This window comes from Ochotona curzoniae, unplaced genomic scaffold (assembly GCF_017591425.1).
Source record: "Ochotona curzoniae isolate NIBS_2020 unplaced genomic scaffold, NIBS_Ocur_1.0 contig_832, whole genome shotgun sequence".
Taxonomy (NCBI): Eukaryota; Metazoa; Chordata; class Mammalia; order Lagomorpha; family Ochotonidae; genus Ochotona; species Ochotona curzoniae.
In genome coordinates this window covers 111,349-138,718 of record NW_024466580.1, presented here as the reverse complement: position 1 = coordinate 138,718, position 27,370 = coordinate 111,349, and the positions used below count along the sequence as shown (strand labels likewise).

Here is a 27,370-nt window from a genome sequence, read left to right as displayed (position 1 = left end):
ATGGAAGCAAGGTGATGAGAAGCCAGATGGAGCCAGAGAAGGATGCTGTTTGTAATGCCTTAACCCCAAGCAGTCTGGTCAGGTTCTGTCTGGCCTGTTTTCTCCTCCAGACTGTTTAGTGTTGCAGTGGAACAGCCAGAACATCACTCTGAATTAGAGGACAGGAGATGTTTAGTCATATTTTAGGACTTGGACCTGAGCAGTTTGCCTCTCTGGGCTCTAACTCTCCACTTGACCTTCTTTGTCAGTGTGATTTGTAACTGCCCATTTTGCTTCTCTAACCCATTTATTGTAAATGCTAAGTGAATGATTTACAGTCTCTAACTCATTTACTAGAAATGCTAAGTGAATGATTGCATATTCAAGCCTATTGCATATTGTACATTTTGATACAGGTGTAAAATTGTATCTTTGTTGCTAGCCACGAGCTATAATGTGTGAGTATGAAGCAGCTGTGAGCGCTGAGTGTGAAGCAGGGAGAAGGAAGTGGGGAGCCCTAGCTCTCTGGCATGGCTCTCTCCTTCCCTGTGCTGTTTGTAGTAGGACCTTAAACTTTTTCTCCTTTCTTTCTGCAGAACTCGCCACAGTCCACATGATGAATATACAGAGAAAAACTTACCAAGACCTCTCATCAATGCAGGTCAGAACATTTCAGAAGTGAAAGAATTTTGGCTTCCTGTCTCTTCCCAAGTTCTTCTTCTTTTTTTTCTTTTTTGATGAAAAATTCACAACAGTGACTAGTTCGGTTAAAACCTGGATCTGTTGTGCCCTTTAACTACCCATTCTATGTAATTTTAGGATCAAGTTAAGTTCACGTGTCCATAATATCTGGCCAAAGCCTACCTTATGAGGGAGTCTATTTTCTTCTACTTGACAACAAGAATCCTGAGGAAATATAATACTTAGGACAAATGTATAATAACTGAATAGAGGGAAAAAACAAAGCTTTCGAGCCTTTATTTTGTCTGTGTTTTTCATGAGACAAAATCTTCAAAATGGGCCAAGGTTGAGGGCATAGTGTTAAGGAGGAGAGGAATTGGGACTAGTACAGAAGTGTGAGGTTTCACAACTGAAGAGGAGTGGGCACTATTTCACTGACGGTCATGAGCAGGAGTGTGCATAGATTGCAGAAATGTACCGGCAAACAGACATGTTGCTCGGTGCCTGTGGAAGTTGCACCTAGGCCTGTTCACTGCACGTAGGAACCCTGTCCTGATTGGTAGTTTCCCAACAAGACAGAGTGCCTGAAAGTGGTGAAGTCATCTGGATCTCAGGAGGCTGGAATTAATTCTGCAACTTTTGTGACAAACTTGAAGAAAAAGCAGAAAAAGTGGCAAAAAAAGAGCAAAAAGTGGCAAAGCTCAAAAGCCACAGGCAGAGAAGAAGCCATCCTGATTGACTGTGCTTTATGTGGAAGAGACTTTGGAAGTTACTAGATTGCATGTTCCATCCAAATCAACTCTGTAACACTTCCACTTGCAGGAAGGAAAGAGAGAGAGAGAGAGAGAGAGAGAGAAAGAGAGAGAGAGAGAGAGAGAGAGAGAGAGAGAGAGAGAGAGAGAGAGAGAAAGAGAGAGAGAGAGAGAAAGGAGAAGGTATATAGAGGGATTCCATCCATTGGTTCACTTCCCAAATGGCTGTACCAGCCAGAGCTGGGCTTCTCTGAAGCAGGAGCCAGGAACTTCTTCCAGGTCACCCATGTGGTTGCAGGAGCCCGAGTACTCGGACCGTCTTCCTCTGCTTTCCCAGGATCATTACCAAGAGGATGGATCAGAAATTGAGCAGCTGGGACTCTAAGTGCTGCTGATATGGAACACTGGCTTTGCAGGCAGCAGCTGTACGCACTGTGCCACATTGCCAGCCTTGAAAAGCTGGGTCTTATTGACAAAAATGACACCATTGTTTATCTACACATTTGAACATTTGGGTTTTAAAAATTTTATTCTTGTTTTCATTTTTAAAATTTAAAATTTTAATAGATTCAGTGTGGCGTGTAGATACAATTCTAACAATAATGTAATGCTGTCTCCTGTCTTTCAACCCTCCTTTTGCCCTCTTTATCATCTTTTTTGTTTCTGAGATAACATTTTGAATTTACATTACAGTAAAAAGGGTCAATATTTCACCTAATAGTAAGTTTACCAAGGAGAAAAGCTTCAGTGAAAATAGAGACAATAGCTATGAGCAACAATTGAATGGAAACATATAACTCCTAAAGTAATCACAGACAATTAAAACTGTTGTAGTACAATATTCTATTTTTTTAAAAAAAATCCCCTATTTTTATTTTAGAGGCAGAGTTACAGAGAGAAGGAGAGACAAATACACAGAAAGATCTTCCATCTGCTGGTTCACTCCCCAAATGGTTGCAATGGTTGGAGTTGAGCCAATCCAAAGCTGAGAGCCTGGGTCACATGGGTGCAGATGGCTTGTGCCATTCTCTGCTACTTTCCTAGCTCATAAAGTGGGAGCTGGGTTTGGCAGTGGAACAACTGGGACCAGAATCAATGCCCAGATGGAGTGCTGGTACACCAGGTGGAGTATTAGCCCTTGAGCCACCATGCTGGCCCCTGTAGTATGACAGAGTTAGTCATTGACCTGATGTAGGTACACAACAAAACTTTTCAAAGCAGCATTTGCAGCAATAGTGATACACACAGACATTAATTCCTTTATCTTTCGTCTTTCAAAATTTGGCTTCCACATACAAAATAGAACATGTGGTATTTATCTCCCTGGGTCTGGCTTATTTATTTCAACATGGTCTCCTTAAGTTGCATCCATTTTGGTGAAAATGGTAGAATTTCACTCCATTGTATATATATATACCACATTTTCTTTATAAATTCACCTCCTGCTGAATACCTTGGTTGATTTCAAATTTTAGCTATTGTGAACTATGTTGCTATCAATATGGTGTTGTGGCTATCTCTTTGATTTATTGTGTTCAAGTCTTTTGGACATAAACCCAGTAGTCGGATTGCTGTACCATATGACAAGTCTATTTATAATTTTTGAAGAAATCTCTGCACTGTTTGCTACAGTGGCGATAGCAGTGTGATAGTGTTTCCCTTTGCTTCTCCATATCCTCCGCATTTGTTACTCACTTACTTTTGATTTTAGCCATTCTGATAAGGGTGAGGTACAATTTCATCATGATCTTGATTTGCATTTCCCTGATGGCTAGTGAGGTTGAGCAATTTTTCATATACTTGTTTGCCACTGATATTTTTCCTCCTGAGACGTGCCTATTGAAGTTCTCTGCACATTTCACAACTAGATTTATTATTTTATATGTTATTAAAGATTTATTTTTTTATTATTTTTCATTGGAAAGGCGGATATACAGAGAGGAGAGACAGAGAGGAAGATCTTCCATCCGATGATTCACTCCCCAAGTGAGCCGCAACGGGCCGATACTATGCCGATCCGAAGCCAGGAGCCTCTTCCGGGTCTCCCACGCGGGTGCAGGGTCCCAAAGCTTTTGGGCCGTCCTCGACTGCTTTCCCAGGCCACAGGCAGGGAGCTGGAAGGGAAGCGGGGCTGCCAGGATTAGAACCGGCGCCCATATGGGATCCCGGGCGTGCAAGGCGAGGACTTAACCACTTGCGCCACCGCGCCGGGCCCCGATTTTATATGTTATTAAAGTTTTTAAGTTGCTGGCATATTCTACATATTGATCTTTTGTTGGATAGCTGGTTTGTAAATATTTTTTCTCATTCTGTTGACTGTCACTCTGTTAGTCATTTCCTTGGTTATGCAGAAGCTTCTGTTTGATACAGTCTCATTTGCTGATTGTGTACCATCACTTCACCAATGCCTTAGAGTGTTTGCTCTGTATTTCCTTCCAGCTACTTTGTAGCCTTGGGTCTTAAATTTAGGTCTTTGATCCATCTTGAATAGATTTTTGTTTATGGTGAGAAGTAAGGATTGGATTTCTTTCTTTGACATATATATACCCATCTTATGCTTACACTTCTTGTTGAAGAGATTATCCTTACTCAGCTGCCTAGTCTAAACACTTTTGTCTAAAGTGATCTAAGCATTTTTTTTCCAAGAAAAAATATCTGGATCAATTTCTTGGCTCTCCATTCTGTTCCATTGACATATGTATTGGTTTTTATGACAATGTTATCCCATTTTAATCATGATAGGCTTATAATATGGTTTAAAGTCAGATACTGTGATGCCTCTAGCTTGATTTTCTTGTTCAGCATTGCTTTGGCTACTCTGGGTATTTTGTAATTTTCTAAAATTAATTTTATAGTTGCTTTTTCTGAAGTAATCATAAAATTTTTGTGAAGAATGTCATTGGTATTTTTGTAGGGATTGCATTGATTTTATAGCTTGCTTTAGATCATGTAGACATTCAAATTATATTCTTATGATCCATGTACAAGGACTGTCTTTCCACTATGTACTCATAGTGATTTATTTCATCAATATTTGCTAATTTCTATCACAGATATCTTTCAATTATTTGGTTAAATTTATTCCTAAATATTTTATGTTTTTATGGCTATTGTAAATGAGATTATTTTTTAAGATTTATTTATTTTTATTGGAAAGGCAGATATACAGAAAGGAGGAGAGACAGAGAGGAAGATCTTCTGTCCAATGATTCACTCCCCAAGTGGCCGCAACAACGGCTGGTGCTGTGCTGATCCAAAGCCAGGAGCCAGGAACTTCTTTCCAGGTCTCCCACGTGGGTGCAGGGTCCCAAGGCTTTGGGCCATCCTCGACTGCTTTGCTAGGCCACAAGCAGGGAGCTGGATGGGAAGTGGAGCTGCTGGGATTAGAACCGGCACCCATATGGGATCCTGGTGTGTTCAAAGCGGGGACCTTAACCATTACGCTGTTGCACTGGGCCCGAAGAGATTTCTTGATTTTTGTTTCTGTGAGCTCCTCATTAGCATTCAGAAAGCCACTAATGAATCTATATATTTTGTAGGCTGCAAGTTTATTGAATTTATCAGTTCACAGCTACTTGATAGGCTGTGGGATTTTTCTATGTAAAACACCATGTCAGGTGCAACATGGATAATTTGCTTTCTCTTTTCAAATATCATGCCCTTAATTTCTGTCTTCCCCTGAATTATTCTTGCTAAAACTTCCAGTACTAAATTGAATAAGAATGGTTAAAGTGGATGTATTTGTCTTGTTCCAGATATGAGGGAGATGATTTCAGTTTTCCCCATTTCAGTATGATGTTTACTGCTTGTTTGTTAGATATAACTTCTGTAATTTTGTATAATGTTCCTTCCCTACCTAGTCTGTAGAGGTTTTTTTTTTGATTATGAGTGGATATTGAATCTTTTCAAGTACTTTCTCTCCACACACTGAGATGACCAAAGAATATTCTTCATTCTATTGTGCTTTATATTTATTAATTGCAAGTATAAAACCACTCTTGGGTTTATGGGATAAATCTTACTTAATGATAATGCATAACATTTTTCATGTAGTTTTGTATTCTGTTTGCTCATATCTTATTATGTATTGTTTCATCATGTTCATTTAGGATGTAGTCTGTGCATTTTGTGTCATGTCTTTGGTTGGCCTCACAAAAAGATGTTTATGGGTTTCTATCTTATTCAACATTTCAGAGTAGTTTGAAGAGATTTTCAGTTATTCGCTCCTTGGATTATTTTGTGGAATTCAGTAGTAAAGCTACCAGGAGCTTCCTTGATGGAAGACCTTTAACTATTGCTTCAAGCTCTTGGTTTCATATATGTCTATTTAGATTGTATTTTCTTCATTTAATTTTCATTGGTTACATGAAATTTATCCGTTTCCTCAAAATGTTTATTTGCATATTGTTTTTAGCTTTTTACAATCCTTTGCATTTCAGTGGTGTCAGTTATAATGTCTTCTTTTCCATCTCTATATTTTAGGGTATTTTCCCCCCTTTTTCTTTGTTAATCTAAATAGGCCAAATAGCAAATCATATTGGACTAGAAGGAGGAAGTGACTAGAAGATCCTCTAGATCCTGGCAAGGTGGACAGAAGAACGTGTATGGGGATTTAGGGTCCTGGGAATTCACATTTAATAGGATTCAGTATTTTGTGTGTTCATTTGCTGAACATTTTTAATCCATCCTCTGCATCAGATACTTTCTTCTGAGACTTCTGATCTGCTTGCGCAAGTCAATGATGGACCATATTGAAATGACAGCTGATCTACAAAGCTTGGACAAAAGGACTAGCAAAACCACATGAGACATAATGATACTGTAAAAATGGGGAGAGTAGATCTCAGGGTTTGTGAGCAGAGAGGATTCTCTTAGAGGAGAAGTGACCTCTGAGCTCTGGACTTTATGATTCCCTTCTATGCAATGCAGGGCTTCTGAACTTTCTCACTTACACTTCATCTCTTCAGGGTTCTAGTCCTATATTGATGACAGTATACACAGCAGCATCTGCTGACGTGTGGGGACGCCTCCGTCAAACTTCTGATCCACAAGGCAAGTGCTCCCTTGTCCCTTTCTTGAGGAAACACCCAGACGAGATAGCACTGGGTTGATGTTTGTGCTCCTTATTGGACATGATATCTTTAGGGGCAGTGGGTCTAAATCTGACACATTTATGAGCACCAAGTGGTTAAGTAGATAACTCAGAGACTCATACTTACTTGCAGGGAAGTGACAGCACAAACAAGCACCTCAGAGGTCATTGTAATTGAATTATAAATTTTAGCAGGGTTTCCATTGGTGAGTTTCTTAAGGTATTTTGAACAAATATGAAAATGAAATAGAATTGTGTTGAGTGGAGGTCACCCTGGAAAATTGTTGATGATCTTTCAAATGGAGTTGGAAGAAAAATATTCCTGATGCAATAATTTCAGATCAACCACTGTCAGAAATTAGTATGAGGCACAAACAAATGTTTCATACACAGTTTGTTCTATGGAAAGTAATATCTTCCTGAAAATAAAAAAAACAGATAAAGTAGTACATACCTTTGAGTTATAAAACTGGAGCAGGGGAAAACCCCAGCAATCCTTGCCAGTCAGTTCTGACTGATCTTCATGTTTGGAGATCCTGAGTATTTTGAGTTGTAGAACATTTGGGAATACACAAAGACCTATTAATTCTTTCAAATACTGATTCTTTCCTCCATTTCTTTTTCTGCTTCTGATCTACAGTGCTGATGAAGGATGTGCGTGAAATGTTCAGTTTCAACTTCTCCCTCAACTTCCATATGTTCCATGGTGGCACCAACTTTGGATTCATGGCTGGAGCTAAGATTTTGGATCAGTACTCCCCTGTGATCACCAGTTATGGCAAGTGCATGTTCTCTGGAACTGTCTCAGTTTGGGCCACCTTCTCACTGGTGTCCGGAGGTCATTAGGGTAGGCCTCTAAGGAGCCTATCTTCAGAATGATTTGTTTCTTATGCCTTTAACATGTGCTGGGGTTTGCTGGTTGATGTCTGTTTTTGACAACATTGGAGTTTTCCTACTGCTAGAACCTAGACTTTGCAAGCAGGAAGGGTGGCAGTTTAACCTTTTTATTTTTAATTATACTATCGTACTTATTTACACTATTGTATTGTTTTTGCAACTCTAAGCGCTATTGATTACAAAGGTGTTTATTTTTTGTGTGATGTACATAGTGTAACTTTACTTAAAATTAAAATGCACACAAGATAAATAACAAATATTTTTCCTCCATTGGTTGTCATTATAACACTGGTGACCACTTATTTTATTTTTTAAAGTTATTTTCTTTATATAAGGTACACACATTTCAAGTGTTTCACATATACAGACTTAGGAGCACAGTGATAATTCCCACTCTATCTTCCCATCGGTGCCCTTTACTCTCCACAGTTGTTTATTAAAATGTGCTAAGAGGCCAATGGCAATTGAACTCTATGTTCTTTCTTTTTCTTCTTCTTCTTCTTCTTCTTTTTTTTTTTTTTTTTTGGAAAAACTGTTAACATTAACTCAAACCATTTTTTTTTTCCAAGCACATTAGATCCTCTCTTTCCAAAATAATCAGGCTCTGGGGAGTGATTAAAACTCTGGCATCTTTATTTAGGGAAAGTTTCCCAAGTGATAGCATCATCAGATACTACTTTAGGAAACGCGCATTACGTTGCAGCTAAAAAAATAAACCAGAAAAAGTCAGTTTTGCAGCTTATCAGTTCTCAGCCACAAGGCAGATTTTGGAAGTGGTGACTGGTACATAGCTAACTGCACTGTAGAGATTATTTGATGAGTCTTCATGTTCTGCATGTTTCTGACCAATGTCATGCAGCTGTGAAACAGTATATCCCTTATTCCTTTGGCCCAGATGCTTTGTTGAGTCTGGTATCAATGTGCAGATCTTGAGTCCCATCTCTTCCAAGAGGGTGCGTGTTGATGGTGGACTCAGGTCATCACTGTGTTGATGGAAGGGTAGACCTTGCTCATCTTCCTTGTAGAAGCCATCTTGTAAGGACCAAGTCAAAAAGCGACAGTTTAGTCTTGTCTACCAACCATGCAGCTCCTTGGTCCTTGAAGCTCTCTGCAGAACCACTTTGACTTTCCTGATAGGAGCAGTGTGTGTATATGTGTGTCTTCTTGAAGTCCACAGATCTACTCAGAGAGCAGATGGGAAGCTGAAAGTGAAATAAAGACCTTCAAGCAGAGGGCCTTGATTTTCAGCTGGGTGTTTTATAGACCCATGGTGTGGTGCTAACTGTCTGCTGTTAAAAGCAGACCATCCTTGGTTAGAATAACTGGCATGTGATATTCTCTTGCTTAAATACCTAAGCTTCTTCTCCCCAAGCTGCTGAATTAAATATAATTTTGCTACTAAATTCTCATTTTTTTTCTTTATGGAAGAAGCGGAAGTAGGTTTTTCCTGGGTAAAATGATAATTGTCTCTGTATTTTTCAGACTACGGGTCTCTGCTGAGAGAAGGTGGGGAGTACACACCTGAGTACACTGTGTTTCAAGACTTTTTTAGCTCTGTAACAGGTACTTAGCAACACTTCAATATGAATGACAACTCAGTTTCTCAAAGGGTTTCTGTCCTGTGAAGCAGGGAGGGAGTGGGTAGAGCGCTTCATTTTGGAATACATCTAGCTTGCTCCCGTCTATTTTATCATGAGGTACTAGAAATTCAAACTTGCACAAATGCAGGATCTGCTTCCCAGGTCGTCAACACTAAAGGCCAAGTTATTTAGTCTTGGCCATGCATTCTAATTGTTCACGAAACTTTTAAAAAGCGAAGGTGTGAAGCCCTTGCCAGAACTGTTAGATTAGCTTGCCTTGGTGGTGGTGGGATGGAAGGGGTGGTGTCAAGCCCACTAACCTTTAGAAGATTCTGATGAGCAGCTGGGACCGATGAATGGTCTATCAGGGGTTTGATATGTTCCCTCCTCCAAGTAGGGCACCCTAGGGAAAGGGTATGTGGGTACCCTCAATCAGTCACTGCCTGCTGAATAACTTCCTGTAATTACAGAACATGCCTGTAGTCCTTATTTCTAGAGAGAGTTGGGCTTCTGTTGTTCCTGTAGGTGATTGGGAGAGGTTTGTGCAATGGCCCAGTCGCTTGTTTTTCATTGCAGTGTTCCCCAACACCAACAAACTAGAACGTAAGCGGAAGCTGCTATACAGGTCATTGACATCATTCCACTTCGTGTCACTGTGGGATATCCTGCCCTATCTGGAACAGGTGAGCCTTTCTCAAGCATAGAGACATGGGTTAGCCTTCATATAAAAAGGTGAGAAGACCAAATCTTAGCTCGGAAGACATGGAATATATGATGTTGGGAAGGGAGAGGCACAAAGCAGTCCTTTGGATTTTTGGTTTCTTCCAGTTTCGCAGTTCAGAATAGGAAATTCAGAAGAAGAATTCAGATTAGAATATTAACTTTTGAGCAATAACATAGACATTACAGGAACCTAATAACAACCCCTTGCCTTTTAAATCTGATGACAATGAAAAAATGAGCTAGGGTTATGGTTTTCAAACTTTTAAGTGGAGGAGTCCCAAACTGAGTGTGGCATGCAGTGTGTGAAACGTGAATTGGGTGAGTCAGCGTCTTGTTCTGTGCTTATATAATTTTATCCTCCTTCAGGCTCAGCCATCCCTTTCTAGGTGGCCATTTCACTTCCAAACTTCCCTCAGACTTCCCAGGCATGCAGTTTGAAAACTATTGGTCTAGAAAAAAAACCCTTCATCCTTAGTGATGCATCGTTTAACACCTACTAATGTTTTGAGAACTGTATTTTCAAGATCACATTTTAAGCAGCTTCCAGGTTAATGAGTGAGAAAGTTGATTGAAGTGGAGTTAGAGGATTTCATGTGCTGGGTGTTGGGGTGGAGGACTGAGGCAGTCCTCCAGGACTGTCCTGTTGGGGGCACTCCATACTGTGTCGATACACACAAGCTCTGGACTTGGACCATTGGGACCTCAAGTTTTTGTTCCAGTGTTTATCAGCTGTGAGGCCCCACATACCCTGACTAGCAATTGTCCCTACTTCATAGGATTGCACGTGAGTTAAACAGTGAGTGTCTGTTCCTTAGCACTTAGCTCTGGTTATTGTAGAGATGCGATCAGAAGGCTGGATGACCACCAGGCCCCTCGTAATATTCTGGTTGAGTTTATTTTGAAATGGCAAGCGTGGATGGGAGTTGATGGGCTGGCAGCTGTATGAGCAGGGACAGTCAAAGAGTCTGACACTGTGCTCTGTGGGTAAAGTCATGGAGCAGCTGCGTTCCTGGGGAACTACAGATCAGATTTGAGGACAAGATCTTTGTGGAAATTGTTGGAAATAAAGCTGGAACTTCATATTGGATGCCTTTGCGGTGCTTAATATTTTCCTGTGGAATTTGGGAATTGGAGGAAGTAGTGAATTCCCAGGTGCAGAATGTCCACTTCATCAGTACATGCCTATTCTGTGTCATCCCTGCTCTCCTCACCCTACTCTTTTTGTTTGAAAGATTTATTTATTTATTTTGCAAAGTCAGATATACCAAGAGGAGGAGAGACAGAGAGGAAGATCTTCCATCCAATGATTCACTCCTCAAGTGACCACAACAACGGCCAGTGCTGCACTGATCCGAAGCCGGGAACCAGCAACCTCTTCCGGGTCTCCCATGTGGGTGCAGGGTCCCAAAGCTTTGGGCTGTCCTTGACTGCTTTCCCAGGCCACAAGCAGGGAGCTGGATGGGAAGTGGAGCTGCCGGGATTAGAACCGGCATCCATATGGGATCCTGGCACATTCAAGGCGAGGACTTTTAGCCGTTTGGCCATGCCACCGGGTCCCCAAAATTAACTCTAAATGAATGATGGATCTTAGTGTATGGCCTGATACCATTAAATTACATGAGGAAAACATGAGGGGGTCTCTTCAAAACACAGGTGTAGGCAAAGGCTTGGAAAAGACCACAGAGCATAGGCAGTTAAAGCAAAAATAAACAAGTGGCTTACAGCAAGCTAAGAAGTTTCTGTTCTGAAAAGGATGCTGTTAGCAGAAAAAAGGCAAAAAACAAATGAAAAAAAAATGTAAACTACAACTGATAGAGGATTAATATCCAGAATCTATAAGTAGTTCAGAATCCTCAGCAACAAAACAATATAGTTTTTTTTTTTTTAAGATTTATTTTTATTATTTTTTTCATTGGAAAGGCGGATATACAGAGAGGAGAGACAGAGAGGAAGATCTTCCGTCCGATGATTCACTCCCCAAGTGAGCGCAACGGGTCGATACTATGCCGATCCGAAGCCAGGAGCCTCTTCCGGGTCTCCCACGTGGGTGCAGGGTCCCAAAGCTTTGGGCTGTCCTCGACTGCTTTCCCAGGCCACAGGCAGGGAGCTGGAAGGGAAGCGGGGCTGACCGGGATTAGAACCGGCGACCATATGGGATCCTGGGCGTGCAAGGCGAGGACCTTTAACCACTTGCGCCACCGCGCCGGGCCCAACAGTATAGTTTTGAAATGAGCAAAATACATGAGCAGCCATTTTTCCTTTTAAACTTATTTTGTGTTTTAAAAAGATACATTTTTTGGTATTGATGTTATTTCCCCTTGACCTCCCCCCCTACTTCCTTACTTTCCCCTCGCCATTTTCTTCCACATTATTACAATAGTATAATCCTTTAGTGACAGTTACAAGTTGAACATTCTGCTATTTAAGTACGTAATAGAATTTTAAACATAGACAAAGATAGAACATCTAGTATCATATTGCCAAGGTATATTTAACTGTTTTTCTTGGATTTTTCCTTTTACTTGGGAGTAGAAACGCATACTGCAATGTATCTTCATTCCCCAGTATGCTAGTCTTTATTATATGATTCGCCTACAGGAATATATGTATATAATTGCTTGCCTATGCATCTATTTGTTTTGTATTTTGCATGAATGTTCCCTTATATCAGAGAGAACATATGATATTTCTTCTTTTGGGATTGATTTGCTTCACTGAGCAGAATGGTCTCTACATGGGGCCATTGTGTTGCAAATGATAGGAACCTATTCTTTTTAATGGCTGAGTACTGTTCCATGGAGGAGATGCACCACAATTTCTTTATCCATTCGTCTGTCGACGGCCATCTGGGTTGTTCCCATGTCTTCACTGTTGTGGACTGTGCTGCTACAAATATTGGATTGCAAATTACTTTCATGGTTATACCTAAACATAAGTTAGGTAAGTATAAATGAGACAAATCTTTAAAAATGTAAACAAAATACTATTCACTTCTTAGATTCTATAAAAAGACAATATATTTGGATTTATTAGCAAATATATTTTCATAAATTGTATAACAAACATTTTGAGACTGACTCGAAGACGTAAGTGGAAATCCTCTGTACTCATTTTACAGTTATTTTTATTACTGTTTTTCATTGTTGAGTTTTGTAGCTGTAGATCTCCCACCTCCCCAATCTATTTCCTCCTTCCACATGCCACCCACCTCCATTTTCCTCATATTATGTATGTAGTTCTTCAGCTGCAGTCACATTTCAAATCCTCTGCCATTTACATGTATCATAATATTGTATGTATAGGTGACGGAAGAAAATCTAGTATCAATTGTCAAGGTGTGTGTTTGGCAGTTTCATCAGGCATCCTTCTTATTCAGGGACAGAGATGTATACTGTACATTATTTCCCGGTTCTCTAGTCTCCATTATACAGTTTGTTTAGGAGAATATATGTATATATTATTTACCTATATACCTATTAGTCTTTCATTTTGCATGAAGATTGCCTTGTATCTTTTATCAGAGAGAAAATGTGGTATTTGTTCTTTTGATACTGGTTTATTTCACTATGTGTAATGGTCTTCTGTTGCGACCATTTTGTTGCAAATGGTCAAATTTCATTCTTTTTAATGGCTGAGTAGTATTCCATGGATATGTGCTACAACTTCTTCTTCCATTCTTCTTTTGGTGGGCATCTGGGTTGTTTTCATATCATCACTATTGCAGATTGTGCTGCTGTAAATATAGAATTACACGTCCCTTTCTCATATGCAGATTTCATTTCCCTTGGATATATCCCCAGGAATGGGATAGCTGAGTAATGTGGCTGATCAATTTTCAGTTGTCTGAGCATTTTCCATCCTGACTTCCATAGTGTGTGCATTAGTCTCCGTTCCAATTAGTGCGGTAGAGTAGCTTTGTTCTTTACATCCTCACCAGCAGGTGTTGTTGGATAATTTCTGTATGTAGCCATTCTCACTGGAGTTAAGTGGAACCTCAATGTGGTTTTTATTTGCATGTCTCTGATAGTTACAGAGCCTGAGTATTTTTTGTTATGTCTCTTAGCTATCTGAATTTTTCTTTCGAAGCATTCCTGCTCATTTCCTTCACCCACTTCTTAACGGGGTTGTTTGCTGTTGTTGAGATTCAGCTCCTTGTAAGTCCTGAATTTCAGTCCCCTATCTGTTGTGTAGTGTGTGAAGATTTTATCCCATTCTGTTGATTGCCTCTTTGCTTTGTTGATCATTTCCTTTGCTGTACAGAAGATTTTTAGTTTGATGTAGTCCCATTTGTTTATTTTGGTTTTGACTGTGAACAGGCATTTTAAGAAGGATGGAATTTAACTGACCAAGATATATATATATATATAAACTTTTAGGTTCACTTTCTATCAGAGAAATGAATGTAGAAATCATTGTGAGGTTTCACTCATCCCAGTTAGAAAGACTGTCATCTGAAAATCAAAAACCAATAAATGCTGATGAGGGTGTGGGAAAAACAGTACTGTAATCCATTGTAGTGTGACCATTATGGAAGACAATATCGAGATCCCTCAGAAATCTGAAAATAGATCTAGCATATTACCCAGTGATTTGACTCCTGGGAATTATCCAAATGAAATGAAGTCAGCATGTGAGAGAACTATCTGTATTCCCATGTTTATGGCAGCTAAATTCCAAATAGCTAAAAGAGAGACCTAGCCAGTTGACCATTGATGGAAGACTGGACAAAGAAAATGTAATCTATATACATTATGGAATACTCCTCAGTCATAAAAAGATCTCAGTCTTGTCTTTTGCAATGAAACGAATGCAATTGGAAACCATTACGCTTAGTGTGTTACCTGAACTGGGGTAACTAGTAAGCAGAGTATAAATAAAGCAAGAGGCAATTAGTGTTTACAGTTTTGGCTTATACTCCTAAGGAAGAATAGGTTTTTAAAATTTTCTACTTGCTATGTATTGATATCTTTACCTAATGAAGTGTTGAGCTAATTTTGAAGTGAAATGAAAGTATGCTGTTATAAAATTAGAAAATCAAAGAGTTAAAGGATGAGGATTGTGAGTGGGGAAGGCAGGCAGGAAGTAGTGTTAGATGGGACGTATCAACATGCTCCTGATTCTCTGTTGTAAAATGCATGGAAATTGTTCAATTTATATAAATAAATAGATAGATAGGTGGATAGGTTTGTTGTTTATCTGTTTGCAAGTGTATTTATTATAAATAAATTATATTTATTTTTATTTGAAAGGCACAGTTACAGAGAGAGAGAGACAGAAGGAGAATGAGTTTTTCTTTCCACTGGTTCACTTCACAAGTGGTCCAAACTACAAGATCTCCAGGGCTGGGCCAGGCTGAGGCCAGGATACAGAAACTCCATCTAGATTCCCTATGTGGTTGGAAGAGACCAAAACACTTCAGCTATCTTTTGTCACTTTCTGAAGAGGATTATCATGGATCTAGCTCAGAAGTGTGCAGCTGGGACTTCCAAGTGGTGCTTGGATGGGATGCTGGTTTTGTAGGCAGCAGCTTAATTGATTGTGCCACAATGTGGCTTCTGTTTCTGCCTTTGTAATTGATCAGTGGGTTCAGATTATTTATGACTAACTTGTTCATTGACAATTTCCCTACCAGCTTTTACCCAACTGGTTTCAATAGCCATCGACATTGCCTATAACCAGTATCTCAATAAAGCCTTTGAAAATTTGTATCACCGTAACCATATTATTGATTTTTAAATTTATCTTGATTCTTATATCAGGAAAAACTTCCCTTTGCAAATTATCTTATTATCCTTAAGCAAGTTTAAATATTTTCTTTTATCAGGATAATAGAATTACTTGCTGGTATCTCCCAAAGGTAGTCAATGAACTGTTTTTGCTTTCATGTGATTATCAACTCATCAATGATTAGTGTCTTTACTGTTGTCACCTCCCCACTGCAGTCTCTTTTTCTCGTTCAAGTTGTTTCTACTTAGACCAGCAGGAGCCCCTGCAAGTTGGCTGGTGTGTTCCCCTACATGCCTATAACTTTTGATGTCTTTATGTTTTGGTTCCCCAGGATTTTCAGACTGCATGGCTCTGCTCACCCAGAATTACCAATTTTTTTTTTTTTCACTTAAAAAAAAAAGTTTCAAAGGCCACGCTTTCATGCTAAAAAATGTGGACACTTTCCTGGAGATTAGGTTACTGTTTTTGAGCAGTGCTGACTCAGATGACAACTTTGCCATCCTTAGTGGCTCTGTAGTGTGGGGCCAGGCCAGAGTGACGGAACCACACAGATGCCCAGTGAGTTTAGGTTGTAGGAACAAAGAAGCACCAGTGACATATATAAAGAAGGTAATGAGTGGTGGACATGGGACGTGGAGGGGGAGGGACAAGATACCTCCTACACTTTCTACCTGTCTGTAGGAGTAATGTTGCTTATCCTAAAGGAAAAAGAGTGGGGTGTAGAGTGTTGTCGTTTAGACAGTTTATGAGATACAGCAGCAGAAGTGTCGATGAATGTTTTTAGGTGAAGATACAGCAGAGATGAAGAGGCAGACCTGGAGTACATTGGATCAGGACTGGATCACAGGGTCTATGAATGACCATAGCTAATATGACCAAAGCCAGAACTACTCTCTCAGGTGTTCTGAAGAGGAACAATAGAAAAGGCCAAGGATGGAGAAGACATGACATAGCTGGGTTGGGATTGCCGTGACAGACTCTTGTATGTATTCAGCCAGGCCAGTACATCATTCTCTCTCTTTTTTTTAATCTTTATTTTTTTTAATTGTTAATAACATTGTATTATGTGATACAGTTTTATAGGTGCTTGGATTTCCCCCGCTCACCATTCTCTTTTTTTTGACGTCAGCTGTACCATCTATGTACCAAAATTCACTGGTCAGCACAGAGAAGTATTGGGTTGGATTGTAAACCAAAAAAGGCAATTTATGTGGTAAAATTCAAGTGTGTTTCCCATTGCATATTTATTTTTCATGCTCCTTTTAGCAGGACTCATGGGTCATCCTTTTCAAGTGGGTATTCTGAGGGTTTCCATGCAGCCTGAGCCTTCAGCCTTTGCTTACTTCTGTCCCTGACACAGCCAACCAGGTCAATGAAGCCCATTTCCATGGAGATGCTGCCCGTGAATGGCAACAGTGGCCAGGCCTTTGGGTACACACTTTATGAGACTACTGTGTTGTCTGCAAACCACCTGGATTCCAGGGGTCACGTTCAAGATCGGGGCCAGGTAAGGGCCAATTAGTAAGGCTCAGTGTCAGTTGTCACTTGGCTGTGTTGCTGAAGTGAATGTCTAAGTGATATATCTTCTTGAGCTTCAAACGTAGCTGTCTTCATACTTGTGCTGTGCTGTCCATCTAGGGTACAGAAATACTCTGGAGAGGCACCTGCTTCATGGGAGCCAGTGGTGCACTCTGTTTTGTAATTCGGTGTTTTCCAAACATTCACTGAGTGTTACAGCCATCACTGTTACCTAATTTGAAAACATTTCATTATCCTCAGAGAAAGACTATTCCGATTAGAAGTCAAATCTCAATTCTACCATCTCCTAGTTCTTGGTAAGCCCTAATTAACTTCCCATCTGTATGGATTTGCCTTCCTGGATATTTCATATTTCATATAGACTGAATTACAAAAGAAAAGACTCCCCCCCCTTTTTTTTTTGTTCAAGGAAACATTCTCTTTTGTGAAGTATGCCTGAACATAATACACATTTCATTATTTCTGATAATGCTTTTAAGTTTATTTACTTATTTGAAAAGAAGAGGGAAAGAGGAGGAGGAAGGGAAGGAGAGAGGGAGAAAGCGAAAGAGAGACTGATGATGTTAAAGAGGCTTGGGAAGAACTTATGTAGTGTTGTATTGCTCGATAGTCTCTCATGTTTACATGGTATATTTTAGCTGGCCCCTCTCATGTAACTTAAATATCCGTCTGAGATAATGATAGTAAATAACGAAATCTGAGAAGTTCAATGGCTTTCAAAGTAAAAGAGCAAAAGCTAAACCATCATCTTCTCCAAGTTCAGAGCTGTTTTCTGTAGGTGTTGATAAAGTTTCTTGCTCTTCCACTTTGGGCCTCCATCATTTTCTCCCAGGGGTTCAGGAACAAATTGAGCATCCCTAAATTGAAAATTCCAAATCTGAAATGGTCTCCAAAATGTTTTGGATTTCAGGTTTTTAAAAAAAATATTTATTTATTTTTATTGTAAAATCCGATATACTGAGAGTAAGAGAGACAGAGAGGAAGATCGTCTGTCCGCTGATCCACTCTTCAAGTGACCACAGTAACAGGAGCTGAGCTGATTCGAAGCCAGGAGCCTGGAACCTCTTCTGGGTCTCTCACACACTTGCAGGGTCCCAAGGCTTTGGGTTGTCCTCTACTGCTTTTCCAGGCCACAGGCAGGGATCTGATGGAAAGCATGGTGGCCAGGATTAGAACAGGTACCCATATGGGATTCCGGGCTTGCAAGGTAAGGACTTTAGCCATTAGGTTACAACACCAGGCCCTGAATTTCTGTTTTTTTTGTAGAGGAATGTTTAGCTTCTACAGTTTCTGCAATTATTCCAAGATTCCAAAGTATCAGAACCGAAACGCTTTTGGTCTCAAGCATTTTGGGTGAAGAATACTCAACCTGCATTTCTGTTTTTGTGCCTTCAGCCCTCCACTCTCTTAGCTTCAAAGCAACCTTTCTTGCCATTTACAGGGCATTTGTGTTCACTTCGTGTAGGGTCCTTAGGTTTCTCAAATTCATTATAACCCAACACAGACTCCTTAGCTTCCTAAGTGAAGTTCCTGTTGTCTCCCAGCCTCCTGCCTGCCAGTGTGTCCTTAATACTGTTTGTACTCCTTCTTTATAAAGTTCAGCTGGTCCTGTGTCATGCAGAGGAATTCAGTAGTACTTTTTAAAATAACAAATTCAGTTTATTTTTGATGATGTTTACATAGTTGAGACGGATATATGCCCATGTGGACCACCAATTAGGGTGGTATGGTCGAGGAATAGGGGAAAGTGGATGAGACAACTGCCTCCAATCTTCCCCCACCACGCCTTCCCACCCCCAGGGAAAGTGGAGAGAGGAGACAGGACCTCGCCCAGTAATGCAACAGCATCAGTACCCAGGAATGAGAGCACCAGTAGGTACTGGAGCCAAACCCAGTCCACACCCATGCTGAGGGATGCTGCAGCCATGTTCAGTCCAATTCACCACCCCCATTTCAGTTCTCATGCTCACTACTGGGAATCGCAGCCCAGCAGGGGTGTCCTCTTAGTTCCCCAACCAAGCTCATTCCCAGACACAGTTCTTGGGCATGCCAGTGATTGCTCCGACACAGCTCAGCATAACCTATCACCTAGGTTGGCCTTTGCCATCAGATGCTATAACTTGGCTTGGCCTTGCCATTTCCCAGGCCTAACTTTTGCTGGTGGGTATTGTAGCCTAGCCCTGCCCATCCTGCTCCCATCCCTGGCTTTCATGCTGATCAGTAGGTGTGATAGCCAAGCCTAGCTTGGCATGGCCCACACCCCATCCTGGTTCCCACACATGCCAGTATGCTATAGTTTGGCCTGGTGCTGCAAAGTCTACCCTGTACAGAGCTAACACGCACACCTGTCAACAAGTGAAGCAGTCCTGTCTGGCTTGACCAACACCCAGCCCTGACTTACATGATCACCAGCAGGAGCGAAGGCCCACTAGGGGAGTTCTCCAAGTTCCCCCATCAGGCCCATTCCCAGACCCAGATCTCACATGTGCCAGTGGGTGCAAGGCCCTTATTCAGCAGTCTGCCCCCAAGTGTTGGCTTTTGTGTGTGCTGGTAGGTGTTGCTGCCCAGCCAGCCCTACACCCAACTCTTGAGTTGCCTGTGGGTGTTATAGCCTGGACCAGTCCCAACACTCACTGGTGGGTACTGTTGTTGAGCCCTGCCAGGCAGGCTCCCCAACCATGGCTTTTGTTTGTGCCAGTAGGTGATAGTTGGGATCAACAATCCCAGCTCAGGTCTCACGTATGGACAGGCGTATTGATTTGGCCCTAAAAGGTCCTCCAGTTTACCCCCTCTAAACCACCCAGTCTCAGTCCAATTGTTTACCTCCAAGTGCGGTAGCCAGATTGGTGGAGGTCTCTCAGAAGTCACTCCTCGCCTCTCACGTACTCCTGCAGCAGTCCTCCCTCCTATACATCTCCAGACCTGCTTCTCTGAGCTATCCACAGCCACTCGAGTCCACAGATCCCCAAGCCTGGTCCTCTGGCAGTGTGCCATACCAGCCTTGCCTGCAGGGCCCACGGACACTCGCAGGTGAGTCTCTATACCCTGTCTACTGACGTGCTGACATCTGCTTTCCACATTTATTAAAAAAAAAATAGGTGACTATGCTGGCACACTGGTATAACTACACAAACACACTTGGCATTAATCAGGTTCAGGATGCCTGCCAGATATGAACTACTTTTCTCTGAGCAGTGCAACACTTGCCTAGCTACAAGGAACTGGGGCCATTGCCTACAGCTGATCAGCAGCTCTTTTAACTTTCATGTTGTTGTCACTTCATCCTTGCCCTGATCTTTTGCCTGCACTGTTGCTATTTAAAACCTGATTCCTGACCTTTTGATTTCAGATCCCTCCACCTCATCCTCTGCCCTGTATCCTCTGTGACAGTGCTATCATTTCCTGCAGAGGCATCAGCCTTGTAACTGCACTTCCTCATTTACAGTCTTCTGACACCACTGGCCAGCCGTCCTGATGCCTGCACAGTCGCTTGGATTCCACAGATGGTCAGGGCTTGCTATATCTTTCTCTGTGCATCTACTGCAGTCTGTCCTCAGCCCTGTTGCAGCTACTGCAGTGCCTTCTGAGAGTTTCTGCGTAATTCCACGATTTCCCCAAAAGCCAGCATTATGTTTTCTAAGTGACTCATCCCTCAGGACAATATATTTATTTAATATATTTCAAAGACAAAAAGACACAGAGAGACACCTTACATAGGCTGGTTTACTCCCCAGAGAGCTGCAAAAGTCAGGGCTGGCCAGGCTGAAGCCAGAAATGCACATGGGTCTTCCACATGGCTCACCACCTGAGCTTTCACCTGCCAGCTCTCAGGGTGTGCTTTAGCAGGAGTCAAATACTCTGATATGGGATGCAGTTATCCTAAGCAGCATCTTAACAGTTATATCAAATACCAGCACCCCTGGGGAAATATTAAGTGATGCTACAGGTTGTGGGCTATAGAAACTCTTGGGATGGCATCATGATATGGTATATTAGGCCTCTGCCTGAGGCTGGTGTCCAATGTGGGCAGCAGTTCAGTTTAATTTCTGATCTGCCTCCCTATTAATGTGCCTAGGAAAACAACCTGCACTCATGGGAGAGACCCAGAAGCAGCCCCCGGCTCCTGATTTTGCATAACCCCAGCTCTAGTTGTTGTGGCTGTTTGGGGAGTGAACTAGTGGATCTCTTCCTCTGTATTGTTTCTTCTCTCTCTGTAAATATGTCTTGCAAATGAAATAAAAAATAAATATTGAAAAACAATGTGTTAGATCCTAATGAACTTAAAATAAAAATTCTGTAGAGTATTAACATTTAAGTTTTTCATTCCTATATATATTTTTATTGTGGCTTCTTATCCAAATTTCATTGAAAATTGTAATCTTAAATAAGACACAAACAAGAAGCAAATTCATACTTTCAAGAAAAAGAATTTATTTGATTGAAAGGCAGAGAGAGAGAGAGAGAGGCAAAGATCTCCTGGTTCACTGAAAATGACAGCAACCAGGCCAAAGTCAGGAGCCTGGAATTTTATGTCCTCCAAATGATAACAGGGACCCAAGCCTTCAGGTCACCATTTACTACTTTCCAGGCAGGATCTGCATTGAAAATCAAACAGCTGTGACTTGAACTGTTACTCATATGGGATACTGATGTTACAGGTGGCAGTTTAACATTACATTACAATGTTTATTTGACTGTCAGGATTACAGAAAAAGAGAAAGAGAGGGAAGGAGGGGGACAGACAGAGAAAGAGCTTGAGTCAGAGGGTGGATCTGGGCCAAGACAATGACATAGATCATAGACAATAAATGGAACTGCACTCAGATCACCCCTAGAACCAGATGGAATTGTGGCAACAGCTTTCTGAATTAAGAGCCCGGGAAATCTGTGTAGCATAGCGATGAGCCTGTGGGGCAAGACAGGCAGACACTGGAACAACTGTGCTACTTGTGACTTTCATGCCTTCCCTTCCACTCCTGTTCACTGCACCCTTCACCTCCCCACCAGCCCGTGCCCAGCAGTGGAACCACAGCCCAGATTTTAAGACCAGATGCTCTTCTGCACATTTCATGCCATGCCTCTTGTCATTGTACTGTTTTCAATAGAGTCTTAATTTGTAAACGGTCTGTTTCTGGCCTCCAGGAAGGTAATCTTTGCTCCAAACTTCCTCTTGGCTTTGTGGAGCTCTGGCTTCTCCTATCCATAAGAGATGTTTTCTTTTTCTTTTCTTCCCCTCCCCTTTACTCTCCCCTTCCTTCCTCTCCTCTCCTTTCCTTTCCTAAGCTTTATTATATTTTAAATTTTGAATTATATGGTATAGTTTCATAGGGTTTGGGATTTCCCTATCCCCTCTCCAAATTTCCCACCCCAACTGATTTTCCCCATATTATTACGATAGTATAGTTCTTAATAAGCAGTCATAAGTTCATCAGTTTATTATTTAACTGTGTGCTGATATTGCTGGTACAAATAATGCCAGACAGTCCAGCATCCTATTGTCTAGATATGTCTAACAGTTTCATTGGGAGTCCATCTTTGATTTGGAGTAGAGATGCATACTGCATTGTATCTTCACAAGTGGATGTGATAGTCTCTATTACACCATCACTATACATTCCCTTAAATGAAAAGCAGTAAAACAGAATCAACAACAGGAATGAAGTTAAAGCAAAATATTTACAGCAGTGTGGAGTCGAAAGATGTGCCATTGAATAACCAGTGCATGAATGAAGAAATGAAAATTAAAACACAAAAGCCTCTTGGGTAAAATGGTGGCATTGTGCTATCCATGAGCCAGCATAAAATTCAACAAAAGAAAAGAAACTATTTGAAAGAAATGAACATAAAAATAAAAAGATCAAAACACATGGGATGCAGCAGAAGCAGTATGGAAGGGGTACTGATGTTACAGTTTGCACAACGGTTTCCTTATATCAGACAGAAGATACGATTTTTGTGCTTTTGGGATTGACCATTTCACTGAGCTATATGGTCTTTAATTGGGACCATCTAGCTGCAAATGGTATAATCTCATTGTTTTTTAATGGCTGAGTAATATGCCATAGAGTAGGTGTACCACAGTTTCTTTAACCACTCCTCTTTGGATGGGCATCTGGGTTATTTCCATGTCATTGCTATTGTAGATTGTGCTGCTATAAATATAGTATTACAGATCCTGTTCTCCTACACAGCTTTCACCTCTATTGAATATATTCCTAGGCGTGGGGTAGCTGGAGCATATGGCAGGTTTATTTGCAGTTTTCTAAGCACTCTCCATACCTATTTTCCATAGTGGTTGTACTAACGTGCACTCCCACTAGCAGTGGAAGAGGGTGCTTTTCTCCCCATATTCATGCCAGCATGTGTTGTTAGTAGAGTTTTAAAGGTAGGCCAGTCTCACTGGAGCTAGGTGTATCCTCAGTGTGGTTTTCATCTGTATCTCCTTGATGGCTAGGGAGCCTGAGCATCTTTTCATGCGCCTGTTAGCCATTTGAATCTGATCTTTTGAAAAATATCTGTTCATTTCCTTTGCCCATTTATTCATAGTGTTTTTTTTCTCTCTGTCCCTGGATTTCCAAAGCTCTTTGTAAATCCTAGATATTAATCCCCTATCACTTGTGTAGTATGCAAAGATTTCCTCCCATTCCATTGGTTGCCTGTTCACTTTGTTGATTGTTTCCTTTGCTGTATAGAAGCTTTTTGATCCTTATACGAGGTTAACAATGTTTTTTTCTTTTTTTGGTAGGTGTTTCTGAATGAAAAATTTGTTGGAATCCTGGATCATACTACTGATAAGCTGACTATTATAAAACAAGTATATAACTCAATGAAATGTTCAATAATGAGCGGTTATGGCACCTGTTGGCTCTGTTCAGTTGAGAGCCCGGCTTGACCCCATTTTATACTCCCTTTAGGACAGCCCATTTAATGTTCCCTTCCCTTTGGGCTTCTCTGCACAGAGCAGCCCAGCAGAGATGAGGGAGAACTATACCTTTCTCTAAGGTACAGTTATACATGGTTTGGGGGAGCAGAACTTTTCCAATTTGAATAGTTGGTGCTCAGAAATCTCAGTGCAGCCTCTGGGGAAATGTTGAGGTGGCTCTCAGAAAGGCCCAGGAACCTGGGGAGTCAGTAGAAGTGGGGGCTCTAGGGGGTTTCAGCCTGCATCCCACGCAGCAGCAGCCTAGCAGGTCTGTGTGTTCTAATGGGACCCACTTTGGATGGTCTGTCTTGGACAGGATTACCAGAACTCCTATCTTCTGAGGATCCTGGTGGAGAATCAAGGCCGACTTTCTTCTGGGAAGGATATCAGTTTGGAGAGAAAAGGTGAGATCCATATAACATGGGCTTGAGACTTACAGGCCTCAAATGCCTGCTGTTCTCACCAGAGCAGGTGGTTTTGGCTTCAGAACCCATGTGTAGAGTCTACAATAACATCATTAAGTCGCTGCGTTTCCCTCAAGCGTGTCCTTTAAATACCAAACCAGGACCAGCACACTGCCTTTCCTTTCTTGGGAGAGTGTGATAGTAGAACACTGTTAAGGTATACCTGGACAATAAAAATGCTTCTGACTTCCCTGGATCTCACTGCCTTCAGGCTGTCCTGAGTCGGCACTCCTGAGGAGGGTTCTACATGCCTTCCTTCTTCTGTGCTCAATGCTTTGACATTCCTACGAGTCAAACTATCCTGAAACTGTGCTGACTATGCCTGGCAGTCATTGTGTTGACTTCTGTGTTATTAATGTACAAGATCCAGCAGCACTCTGAGGTGGACCCTTGAAGGGAAAGAATCAAGGTAGCAAGTTGCAAAAACCCTCAGCCAGAAGATGCTGGGAAAGCACCTCTTTTAGAGCAAGTCCTGGCCGCAGATTGTGCCCATCCCTGCATACTTCTTGTTCTTCTTGCTCCCTTCATATTACTGTTCTTACAGGTTTAACTGGGGATGTCTATATGGACAATCATCCATTAAGAGCATTTACAATCTACAATCTGGAGATGAAAAATAACTTTATGCAAAGGTGAGTGTCTGACTTCTGACTGCAGGTAGGTGAGCAAAAGTGGCAAGTATTCAGATTCAGAGGAGGATCTCAGAGATCACTCAGATAGATCCCCTTGGTTTTCAGATGGGAGAGATGGTGACCTAGAACATTGAAGGAAATGATTCCAAGTTTCATGGTTGTTTGGGGCAAGAGTGGTGAGCTGTGCCCTTCTCACATACATCCTCAAATCACGCTTGCTGCGAATATCCCATGCTACACAGAGGGGCAATGGGCATCATGCATGCTGGGTATACCCCATGCTATACAAAGGGGACACTGGATGTCATGCATGCTCGACATATTTCCTGTTCTACAGATGAGACACTGAGCCTCATACATGCTGGATTTAGCTCATGTTATCCAGAGGGTACACAGGGCATCATGCATGCTGGACATATCCCATGCTACACAGAGGGGACACTGGGTCCAGCAGAGCATCTTTTCTATGAGGTCAGTGACACACATTATAAAAGAAAGGAATGACTGTTTTGCTGGTGTTTGACTCTCTCTTAGGAAACTCCCCATGTTGTGGAGACCAGTCACAAATAATGTTAAGGGACCTGCCTTCTACCTTGGTTTTTTGAGAGTTGGTGTGAACCCAAAAGATACTTACATTAAACTTGAGGTTAGTGATATTTCCTTGTCACTTTCCTCCCACCACCTCCAGAATACCTTTAGCCTACTCTCTGCTGTTACCCTCTGTGACGCTGTGCCTTGTTTGGGGTGAACAGATATAACAGATTCATGAAAAGTAGGGACGTGTGGAGCACCCACTGCATGAAGAGCTTAGTACCAGATATCAGACCAGATGTGGAGACATCCGCATCACCATGGCCTCATCATCTGGCCTGTGATTGGGCTGTTGCCGGTGAGATGTCAGGTCACATTTGCCACCACACTGGTTTGCAACACCGGTTATGCTGTGGCCTTGCGTGCTTTAATGAACACTTCATATATATGGGAATTCCCTGCTTGATGTAGATACCCAGGGTAAGATACAAATCAGAACCCTCCTTCCTACAGCCTGGATATTGATCAACCCCTGGCAGGGGGATGGCAAGAGGCTTAGCAGTCATCTCCCATCTGGGCCTCAGCTAATGAGCTGCCCTGTCTGAGTGTGTCTACAACTTGATGTGTCTGTAGTGTAGAAGGTGTGTACCTCCTGACTGTTAATGTTGGAACACAGATCCTCAGCCCTCTCTTCTTGTCTTGTTCAGGGCTGGAATAAGGGAGTTGTATTCATCAATGGGCAAAACCTAGGGCGCTACTGGGCTATTGGTCCCCAGGAAACCCTTTACCTACCAGGATCCTGGCTTCAACCTGGAAGAAATGAGGTAACCTCCCCCCTCCCATGCACAAAGAGTTCTGCCTCCCAGCCTTCAGCCCTTGAACTCAGCCTTGCTCTGGAGGCGAACCTTGTGTCGTAGGGCTTCCCACATTCTTCTTCACCAGATCATCGTGTTTGAGGAATTGGAGCCCGGCAAAGAGATCCAGTTCCGAGAGACGCCCATCCTGGGTATGGCATGCTAAAAGGCCGCCCGCAGCATCTGGGATGATGGGTTGGGCTCTTTCTAGCTGAGACAGAGATAAAGAGGGCAGGGTATGCATGGCCTCCTAGAATCTTGAGTCTGCCTTGCTGCTTTGGAAGTATAGCTAGGCTGTCTCCTGTACTTGTCACATCTTCGCTCATATCTTCTGCTTCCAGAAGACCAAATTAGCCCACTTCTGTGGCACTTTCAATTCCTTCAGCCTCCATTCTAGACATTTGTGTTTTCCCACTGTAACCAATCCCAGTATCTTTTATTTCTTGCTTTTCTGAAATCCATCATGCTTCTAAAGCTCTTTCTCGTGCTACCAATTTCAGTAACTGCGACATACTGTTCGAACTATCCTTTCTCAGATGACTAAAGGAAGGTGTGCACAGACCCCTGATATCAGGTCCAAGTCTTACATAGGACAGTCTGTGCCCACCTGTAACAGATACTTGCTCTCTGTGCACCGCCCCTCCCCCCGTCCTGTTTGGTAGACCTACACTGTCAATCAGCTTGTCTTTCTCCCCATCAGCCACTATATCCTGCTCCTTGAGTAACTAACCATGTGATGTCAAAAGGCCAATTAGACTTTTTTTCCCCCCCAGGATACTGAGTCTTGAGTGTTGTGATGTGAAGCAGGAGATTGAGCAAGTCACATCAACACTGGTCCCACGAGTAGCCTTTCAGTTCTCATCCACAGAGCTCTGCACCTGCTGCATCGTGCGTTGTGCACACTGGCTGCCTGACAGCACAATGGCACTTTCCATTTTTGGGTTCTGTCAGCTCACCTGTCTCTGATGTTTACCACAAAATAAATCTACCAGATGCA

The 27,370-nt window shown here is 41.8% G+C and overlaps 1 protein-coding gene across 1 annotated transcript in view; it reads left to right on the top strand.

Moving 5' to 3' along the window:
- Positions 1-26,539, top strand: part of LOC121164561 (beta-galactosidase-1-like protein 2) — a 69,954-nt gene extending 43,415 nt beyond the window's left edge. Inside the window, exons 9-21 of the mRNA XM_040992715.1 lie at positions 576-640; positions 6,380-6,464; positions 7,145-7,282; positions 8,884-8,964; positions 9,558-9,664; positions 16,792-16,938; positions 20,917-20,919; positions 23,716-23,784; positions 24,209-24,296; positions 24,901-24,988; positions 25,523-25,634; positions 26,227-26,343; positions 26,462-26,539. Coding sequence (XP_040848649.1) covers positions 576-640; positions 6,380-6,464; positions 7,145-7,282; positions 8,884-8,964; positions 9,558-9,664; positions 16,792-16,938; positions 20,917-20,919; positions 23,716-23,784; positions 24,209-24,296; positions 24,901-24,988; positions 25,523-25,634; positions 26,227-26,343; positions 26,462-26,539 — 1,178 coding nt within the window. The remainder of the gene's footprint in view (positions 1-575; positions 641-6,379; positions 6,465-7,144; positions 7,283-8,883; positions 8,965-9,557; positions 9,665-16,791; positions 16,939-20,916; positions 20,920-23,715; positions 23,785-24,208; positions 24,297-24,900; positions 24,989-25,522; positions 25,635-26,226; positions 26,344-26,461) is intronic.
- Positions 26,540-27,370: the final 831 nt, after the last annotated feature.